The following is a 10,000-nucleotide window of genomic DNA, read 5'->3' as shown; positions in this document are numbered from 1 at the left end:
TGTTGTCCCTCCCTGCCTCCCTCTCCCTCACCAACCCTGTTCTCCCTGTCCCTGTCCCCCTCTCTCTGTTGTCCCTCCCTCCCTCTCTCCCTCACCAACCCTGTTCTCTCTGTTGTCCCTCCCTCCCTCTCTCCCTCACTAACCCTGTTCTCCCTGTTGTCCCTCCCTCCCTCTCTCCCTCACTAACCCTGTTCTCTCTGTTGTCCCTCCCTCCCTCTCTCCCTCACCAACCCTGTTCTCTCTGTTGTCCCTCCCTCCCTATCTCCCTCACCAACCCTGTTCTCTCTGTTGTCCCTCCCTCCCTCCCCCTCACCAACCCTGTTCTCCCCTCCCTCCCTCTCTCCCTCACCAACCCTGTTCTCTCTGTTGTCCCTCCCTCCCTCTCTCCCTCACCAACCCTGTTCTCTCTGTTGTCCCTCCCTCCCTCTCTCCCTCACTAACCCTGTTCTCCCTGTTGTCCCTCCCTCCCTCTCTCCCTCACTAACCCTGTTCTCTGTGTTGTCCCTCCCTCCCTCTCTCCCTCACTAACCCTGTTCTCTCTGTTGTCCCTCCCTCCCTCTCTCCCTCACTAACCCTGTTCTCTCTGTTGTCCCTCCCTCCCTCTCTCCCTCACCAACCCTGTTCTCTCTGTTGTCCCTCCCTCCCTCTCTCCCTCACCAACCCTGTTCTCTCTGTTGTCCCTCCCTCCCTATCTCCCTCACCAACCCTGTTCTCCCTGTTGTCCCTCCCTCCTCTCTCCTCACCAACCCTGTTCTCCCTGTTGTCCCTCCCTCCCTCTCTCCCTCACCAACCCTGTTCTCCCTGTTGTCCCTCCCTCCCTCTCTCCCTCACCAACCCTGTTCTCTCTGTTGTCCCTCCCTCCCTCTCCCTCAACCCTGTTCTCTCTGTTGTCCCTCCCTCCCTCTCTCCCTCACTAACCCTGTTCTCTCTGTTGTCCCTCCCTCCCTCTCTCCCTCACCAACCCTCCCTCCCTTCTCCCTCACTAACCCTGTTCTCTCTGTTGTCCCTCTCTCCCTCACTAACCCTGTTCTCTCTGTTGTCCCTCTCTCCCTCACTAACCCTGTTCTCTCTGTTGTCCCTCTCTCCCTCTCTAACCCTGTTCTCTCTGTTGTCCCTCCCTCCCTCTCTAACCCTGTTCTCTCTGTTGTCCCTCCCTCTCTAACCCTGTTCTCTCTGTTGTCCCTCCCTCCATCTCTAACCCTGTTCTCTCTGTTGTCCCTCCCTCCCTAACCCTGTTCTCTCTGTTGTCCTCCCTAACCCTCTCTAACCCTGTTCTCTCTGTTGTCCCTCCCTGCCTCTCTCACCTAACCCTGTTCTCTCTGTGTCCCTCCCTGCCTCGCTCCCTCTCTTCCTCTCTAACCCTGTTCTCTCTGTGTCCCTCCCTGCCTCACTAACCCTGTTCTCCCTGTTGTCCCTGTTGTCCCTCTCCCTCACCAACCCTGTTCTCTGTGTTGTCCCTCCCTCCTAACCCTCTCTCCCTCACCAACCCTGTTCTCTGTGTTGTCCCTCCCTCCCTCTCTCCCTCTCTCAACCCTGTTCTCTCTGTTTCTCTGTGTCCCCCTCTCCCCTCACCAACCCTGTTCTCTCTGTGTCCCTCCCTGCCTCACTAACCCTGTTCTCTCTGTTGTCCCTCCCTCCCTCTCTCCCTCTCTTCCTCTCTAACCCTGTTCTCTCTGTTGTCCCTCTCCCCCTCTCTAACCCTGTTGTCCCTCTCTTGTCCTCTCTCCCTCTCTAACCCTGTTCTCTCTGTTGTCCCTCTCTCCCTCACTAACCCTGTTCTCTCTGTTGTCCCTCCCTCCCTCTCTAACCCTGTTCTCTCTGTGTCCCTCTCTCCCTCTCTAACCCTGTTCTCTCTGTGTCCCTCTCTCCCTCTCTAACCCTGTTCTCTCTGTTGTCCCTCCCTCCCTCCCTCCCTCCCTCTCTAACCCTGTTCTCTCTGTTGTCCCTCCCTCCCTCCCTCCCTCCCTCTCTAACCCTGTTCTCTCTGTTGTCTCCCTCCCTCCCTCCCTCTCTAACCCTGTTCTCTCTGTTGTCCCTCCTCTAACCCTGTTCCTGTCCCTCCCTCCCTCCTCCCTGTTCTCTCTGTTGTCCCTCCTCCCTCCCTCCCTCCCTCCTAACCCTGTTCCTCTTTGTTCCCTCCCTCCCTCCCTCCCTCCCTGTCTAACCCTGTTCTCTCTGTTGTCCCTCCCCTCCCTCTCTAACCCTGTTCTCTCTGTTGTCCCTCCCTCCCTCTCTGAGATAACCCTGTTCTCTCTGTTGTTGTCCCTCTCTCCCTCTCTAACCCTGTTCTCTCTGTTGTCCCTCCCTCCCTCTCTAACCCTGTTCTCTCTGTTGTCCCTCCCTCCCTCTCTAACCCTGTTCTCTCTGTTGTCCCTCCCTCCCTCTCTAACCCTGTTCTCTCTGTTGTCCCTCCCTCCCTCTCTAACCCTGTTCTCTCTGTTGTCCCTCTCTCCCTCTCTAACCCTGTTCTCTCTGTTGTCCCTCCCTCCCTCCCTCTCTAACCCTGTTCTCTTAGATGTTGTCCCTCCCTAGAACTCTCTCTCTAACCCTGTTCTCTCTGTTGTCCCTCCCTCCCTCCCTCTCTAACCCTGTTCTCTGTGTTCAGTATGACTACATGGAGCGTCTGGACGGGAAGGAGAAGTGGAGTGTGGTGGAGTCTCCCCGGGAGCGCCGCAGCATCCACACGGTGGTTCTGAACGAGGCCATCTTTGTTCAGTACCTGGACCCCGGCACCTGGCATCTGGCCTTCTACAACGACGGCAAGGACAAGGAGTCTGTCTCCTTCAGCACCGTGGCTCTCGGTGGGTGCTGCTGCTATATTGTCCTGCTGTGCTTCACACTGTCTGTGTTCTCCTTGTAAAGCGGAAACATTTAGGATTCTGGTAGTAAGTAACACCTCTGAGTGAGTTTCCCTTCCAGGATTGCGTCCCTGTTGGTCTGAGATAGGCTTAGACTTATATTGGGAGTGAGCACGGATACAAGTGTTGAATGGAGATTGAGTCATAAAAGAGATGTATCCCTGTGGTGTGTCTCTCCGTTTGTACACGAGCTGCCGTCCAACAGTTGGCCCGTCCCCGAAACAGTAGACAAACAAGAAACAGCTGAGAACAAACAAGAGGTAAAAACCAGGAAACAGGAAATGTAGTAGTATTCATGACTCTCTGGTGCCACCCATCAAAGAGAAGCACTGTGTCCACACGTGTGGGGCTCTGCTGCAGTAAACGCATGACACGACATCTTTGATTTAGAGATTTTAATTTGAATGAAAGCCATCTCTGAGGAGGATGCTACTGAGAAGAGAACCCAGGCCAAACAGAACAGAACCGGAGCTTGAGCCAGACTCTAACCACTGGGCTATCCTACCCCCCCTACACTCTAACCACTATTAGGCTACCCTGGATAGCCTACTGGTAGACCACTGAGGTAGGTAGTCTAGTGGTTAGAGGAGGGACACTCTAACCACTAGAGGGAGAAGGCAGGTATTAGAGGAGGGAGGTTAGACAGGGGCGGGAGATAGGTCTAGTGGTATAGAGGTAGGGAGAGGGATATTAGTCTAGGGATATTAGGTAGAGGTAGGGAGGGAGACACTCTGGTTAGAGTGAGGGATGGGAGGGACCCTGTCTAGGGATATAGAGGAGGGAAGGAGGGATAGGTATTAGAGGGATATTAGAGGAGGGAGACTCTAACCAGGGCTACCCCCAGGATAGCCTAGTGGTTAGAGTGTAGGGGCGGTAGGTAGTCTTGGTTAGAGGTTAGAGGTAGCCTGTAGAGGTAGGGGAGGTAGGTAGTCTAGTGGTTAGAGTGTAGGTTAGAGGTAGGGGAAGGCAGGTAGCCTCGTGGTTAGAGTGTAGGGGCGGTAGGTAGTCTAGTGGTTAGAGTGTAGGGGCGGCAGGTAGCCTCGTGGTTAGAGTGTAGGGGCGGTAGGTAGTCTAGTGGTTAGAGTGTAGGGGCGGCAGGGTAGGCTAGTGGTTAGAGCGTTGGACTAGTAACCGAAAGGTTACAAGATCAAATCCCCGGACTGCCAAGGTACAAATCTGTTCTGTCCCTGAACAGGCAGTTAACCCACTGTTCCTAGGCCGTCATTGAAAATAAGAATTTGTTCTTAACTGACTTGCCTGGTTTTATTAATATAAAATATCACTTGTGGCAGGGGCTGTGGAGGGAGGACGAAGGGGTGTGAGGTCATTTGGGGTATGTGGAGGGAGGACGAAGGGGTGTGATGACATTTGAGGTATGTGGAGGGAGGACGAAGGGGTGTGAGGACATTTGGGGTATGTAGGGAGGGGATATTGGGAGGGAGTGTATTGGGAGGGAGAAGGAGAGAGGATATTAGGGAGGGAGGACGAAGGGGTGAGAGGACATTTGGGGTATGTGGAGGGAGGACGAAGGGAGTGAGAGGACATTTGGGGTATGTGGAGGAGGACGAAGGGGTGAGGGACATTTGGGGTATGTGGAGGGAGGACGGACCAGAGGACATTTGGGGTATTGGAGGGAGGGAGACAGGACATTTGGGGTATGTGGAGGGAGGAGAGGGATATTAGAGGGAGGGAGAAGGACATTTGGGGTATGTGGAGGGAGGACATATTCAGGGAGGGATATTAGGGAGTATGTGGAGGGAGGGGATATTAGAGGAGGATGACATTTGGAGGAGGGAGAAGAGGGAGGGAGAAGGAGAGGGATATTAGAGGAGGGTGAGGACATTTGGGGTATGTGGAGGGAGGACGATATTAGAGGAGTGTGAGGACATTTAGAGGGTATGCTAAGAAGTTGTAGTTTACTGAATCCTTTAAATAATGTGTTAAACAGTCACACCACAGAGGCATTCTGAAGTATCTGTGGAGTGCATTTTCTTTATATTTCTTAGCTAATTGTCTCTCTGCTAATGGATGTTTACAGATAAACAATGGGAATAAGAATTCCTGAATCTCAACAGATGCATGTATGACTTGCCACCAGGAGCTGCCTACACAGTATAGTGGAGGGAGGAGATCATTCTTCCATCAAATACTAGTCGTATCTAGAGGAGGGAGAAGGAGAGGGATTAAACTCTATTTTAACAGACTATTATATTAGCTATAGAAAGGCTAGAGGAGGTTCAGCCTTCAGTAAAACTTTAATGACTATTAATTATTTAGATGTGTCTAATTATGAGGACGGTAGGGAGGGGATATTAGAGGAGGGAGACGAGGGGAAGGAGTCTGCCTGACCCGGAAAGGGAGGGAATTAGAAAGGAGGTGTATTAGAGGAGGAGAAGGAGAGGGATATTAGAGGAGGGAGAAGGATATTAGAGGAGGGATATTAGGAGGAGGGAGAGGGATATTAGAGGAGAGGGAGTATTAGAGGAGGGAGAGGGGAGAGGAGGGATATTAGAGGGAGGGAGAGGGATATTAGGGAGGGAGGGATATTAGAGGAGGGAGAAGGAGAGGGATATTATTAGAGGAGGGAGAAGGAGAGGGATATTAGAGGAGGAGAAGGAGAGGGATATTAGAGGAGGGAGGGAGAGGGATATTAGGGAGGGAGGGGAGGGATATTAGAGGAGGGAGAAGGAGAGGGATATTAGAGGAGGGAGAAGGGATATTAGAGGAGGGATATTAGAGGAGGGAGATAGGAGAGGGATATTAGAGGAGGGAGGGAGAGGGATATTAGAGGAGGGAGGGATATTAGAGGAGGGAGAAGGAGAGGGATATTAGAGGAGGGAGAAGGGGATATTAGAGAGGGATATTAGAGGAGGGAGGGAGAGGGATATTAGGGAGAGGGAGAGGGATATTAGAGGGGAGGGAGAAGGAGGAGGGATATATTAGAGGAGGGAGAAGGAGAGGGATATTAGAGGAGGGAGGGGAGAGGGATATTAGAGGAGGGAGAAGGAGAGGATATTAGAGGAGGGAGAAGGAGAGGGATATTAGAGGAGGGAGAAGGAGAGGGATATTAGGGATATTAGAGGAGGGAGAAGGAGAGGGATATTAGAGGAGGGAGAAGGAGAGGGATATTAGAGGAGGGAGAAGGAGAGGGATATTAGAGGAGGGAGAAGGAGAGGGATATTAGAGGAGGGAGAAGGAGAGGGATATTAGAGGAGGGAGAAGGAGAGGGATATTAGAGGAGGGAGAAGGAGAGGGATATTAGAGGAGGGAGAAGGAGAGGATATTAGGGGAGGGAGAAGGAGAGGGATATTAGAGGGAGGGAGAAGGAGAGGGATATTAGAGGAGGGAGAAGGAGAGGGATATTAGAGGAGGGAGAAGGAGGGGATATTAGAGGAGGGAGAAGGAGAGGGATATTAGAGGAGGGAGAAGAGAGGGATATTAGAGGAGGGAGAAGGAGGGGGATATTAGAGGAGGGAGAAGGAGAGGGATATTAGAGGAGGGAGAAGGAGAGGGATATTAGAGGAGGGGAGGAGGGGATATTAGAGGAGGGAGAAGGAGAGGGATATTAGAGGAGGGAGAAGGAGAGGGATATTAGAGGAGGGAGAAGGAGAGGGATATTAGAGGAGGGAGAAGGAGGGGGATATTAGAGGAGGGAGAGAAGGAGGAGAAGGGGGAGAGGGATATTAGAGGAGGGAAGGAGAGGGATGAAGGAGAGGGAATTAATCAGGGAGAAGGAGAGGGATATTAGAGGAGGGAGACGGAAGGGATATATTAATCAGGGAGAAGGAGAGGGATATTAGAGGAGGGAGATATTAGATAGACGGATTTGGTTCTAGTTATATATTATATATATTTAATTATTAATATATATTCATATATATTTGGTTATAATTATTATATTAATATATATTTGGTTATAGTAATATATTCATATATATTTGGTTATAATAATGATTATATTAATATATATTTGGATTTAATAATAATATCTTAATATATATTTGGATTTAATAATTATATACTAATATATATTTGGTTATAGTAATATATTAATATATATTTGGTTATAGTAATATATTCATATATATTTGATTATAATAATGATATATTAATATTTATTGGGATTTAATAATAATATATTAATATATATTTGGATTTAATAGTAATATACTAATATATATTTGGTTTTAGTAATATACTAATATATATTTGGTTATAATAATATATTCATATATATTTGGATTTTATAATAATATATTCATATTTATTTGGTTATAATAATATTTTCATATATACAGGATTTAGTTCTAATAATAACTTGTCTGTTTCCATCCTTGCTGTTCAATTTTAGATTCAGTGCAAGAATGCCCGCAGAATTGCCATGGAAACGGAGAGTGTATGTCGGGTGTGTGCCACTGCTTCCCAGGGTTCCATGGCATGGATTGTGCCAAAGGTACCAACTTTGTTATCACCTAGATTATATTGGTTTGTATAGGTATGTTATAGGTATATTATTGGCATATTATTGGTATTGTATAGGTATATTATAGGTATTGTATAGGTATATATTATATGTATATTATAGGTTTTGCATAGGTATTGTAACGGCGTTCTTCTTTAGTTGAAAGAGAGTCGGACCGAAATGCAGCGTGTAAGTTACTCATGTTTATTTAGTGAAGACAAACGAACGAACTATACATGAACAACTAAATAATACAAAACAACAAACGGAACGTGAAACCTATTACAGCCTGACTGGTGCACACTACACAGAGACAGGAACAATCACCCACGAAATGCAAAGCGAAAACCAGGCTACCTAAATACGGTTCCCAATCAGCGACAACGAGAAGCACCTGACTCCGATTGAGAACCGCCTCAGGCAGCCAACCTATTAACACACACCCCTAATCAGCTACAATCCCAAACACTACAAACCCCAATATGAAACTACAATACATAATAAACCCATGTCACACCCTGGTCTGACTAACTAATAAACTAAAACACAAAATACTAAGACCAAGGCGTGACAATAGGTATTGTATAGGTATATATTATAGGTATTGTATAGGTATATAGGTATTGGTATATATTATTGTATAGGTATATTATAGGTATTGTATAGGTATATATTATAGGTATATTATAGGTATTGTATAGGTATATATTATAGGTATTGTATAGGTATATTATAGGTATTGTATAGGTATATATTATAGGTATATTATAGGTATTGTATAGGTATTTATAGGTATTGTATAGAGGTATATATATATGTATATATAGGTAGGGGATATTATAGGTAGGTATATATTATAGGTATTTATAGGTATATATATATTGTATAGGTATTGTATAGGTATATATTATAGGTATATATATTATAGGTATTGTATATAGGTATATATATAGGTATTATATATTATAGGTATTTATAGGTATTGGTATATATTATATGTATAGGTTATAGGTATATATATAGGTATATATTATAGGTATATATTATATATTGTATAGGTATATATTATAGGTATTGTATAGGTATATAGGTATTATAGGTATTGTATTATATATAGGTATTGTATAGGTATATATAGGTATATTATAGGTATTGTATAGGTATTGTATAGGTATATATATATAGGTATTGTATATATTATATGTATATTATAGGTATTGTAGGTATATATTATAGGTATTGTATAGGTATTATTATAGTATATTATAGGTATTGTATTGGTATATATTATATGTATATATTATAGGTATTGTATAGGTATATATTATAGGTATTGTATAGGTATATATTATAGGTATATATTATAGGTATTGTATAGGTATATATTATATTGTATTATAGGTATTGTATAGGTATATATTATAGGTATTTATAGGTATAGGTATATATTATAGGTATTGGTATATATATTATAGGTATTGTATAGGTATTGTATAGGTATATATTATATGTATATTATAGGTATTGTATCGGTATTGTATAGGTATATATTATAGGTATATATATATATTATAGGTATTGTATTATATATTATAGGTATTGTATAGGTATATATTATAGGTATTGTATAGGTATATATTATAGGTATTGTATAGGTATATATTATAGGTATTGTATATATATATAGGTATTGTATAGGTATATATTATAGGTATTGTATATATAGGTATTGTATCGGTATATATTATAGGTATTGTATAGGTATATATTATAGGTATATTATAGGTATATATTATATTATAGGTATATACAATGCGGAGTGCATGGATATACAGCCCTTAACCGTTCAGCCAATCAGCATTCAGGGCTGTTCTTATGGACACAGCCCTTAGCTGTGGTATATTGGCCATATACCACAAGCCTCAGAGATGCCTTAACGCTATTATACACTGGTTACCAACGTAATTAGAACAGTAAAAATAAATGTTTTGTCATACCCATGGTATGCGGGCTGATATACCACGGCTTTCAGCCAATCAGCACTCAGGGCTCGAACCACCCAGTTTATAATACAGAATATTTCACCCCCTATCTTGAAACTCATAAAGGGTCATGTCCAATATGACAATCTCAACGTACCTAATCCATATATAACAATAGAACAGGACGCGAAGCCATTGCCTGACCTGATGTACCTGTCATTTGTCCTACGTTGTCTAGCTGCCTGTCCAGTCCTCTGCAGTGGCAATGGTCAATATGACAAGGGCCTGTGTATCTGCTACAGCGGATGGAAGGGTCCAGAGTGTGATGTCTCAGTGGGCCAGTGCATCGACCCAGAGTGTAACGGCCACGGCACCTGCTCCGAGGGCTCTTGCTCATGCTCCGCCGGTTACCGTGGCGACGCCTGTGAGGAAGGTAAACTGCTTGAATAGAGCTCATCCCTATCGCATACACACTCCTTCGCAACACACACTCTCGGATACACACGCACACACACAATTGTCTCTACTTTAGTGCCATATTAAGTTTCAGAATGGATGAGACTGCATTGGTTTATACTTCAAAAGCTTTATTAAGGGAATGGAATCTATTTTATTGATCCGGCTTTTAAAGAATCGCCCTGGATCTGATTCATTCAATTGTGTTCTGATGGGTTTCCGCTCAGCTGGGATGAAGTGAG

The 10,000-nt window shown here is 45.0% G+C and overlaps 1 protein-coding gene across 1 annotated transcript in view; it reads left to right on the top strand.

Annotated features, from left to right (window-relative positions):
* LOC135549421 (teneurin-2-like) overlaps positions 1–10,000 on the top strand; it is a 167,503-nt gene that overhangs the window by 102,011 nt on the left and 55,492 nt on the right. Inside the window, exons 8-10 of the mRNA XM_064979392.1 lie at positions 2,606–2,801; positions 7,210–7,311; positions 9,541–9,735. Of these exons, the coding sequence (XP_064835464.1) occupies positions 2,606–2,801; positions 7,210–7,311; positions 9,541–9,735 (493 nt within the window). The remainder of the gene's footprint in view (positions 1–2,605; positions 2,802–7,209; positions 7,312–9,540; positions 9,736–10,000) is intronic.

This window comes from Oncorhynchus masou, chromosome 12 (genome assembly GCF_036934945.1).
Source record: "Oncorhynchus masou masou isolate Uvic2021 chromosome 12, UVic_Omas_1.1, whole genome shotgun sequence".
Taxonomy (NCBI): domain Eukaryota; kingdom Metazoa; phylum Chordata; class Actinopteri; order Salmoniformes; family Salmonidae; genus Oncorhynchus; species Oncorhynchus masou.
Note: the sequence above shows the minus strand (reverse complement) of the source record. Positions and strands in the feature narration are given on the sequence as shown.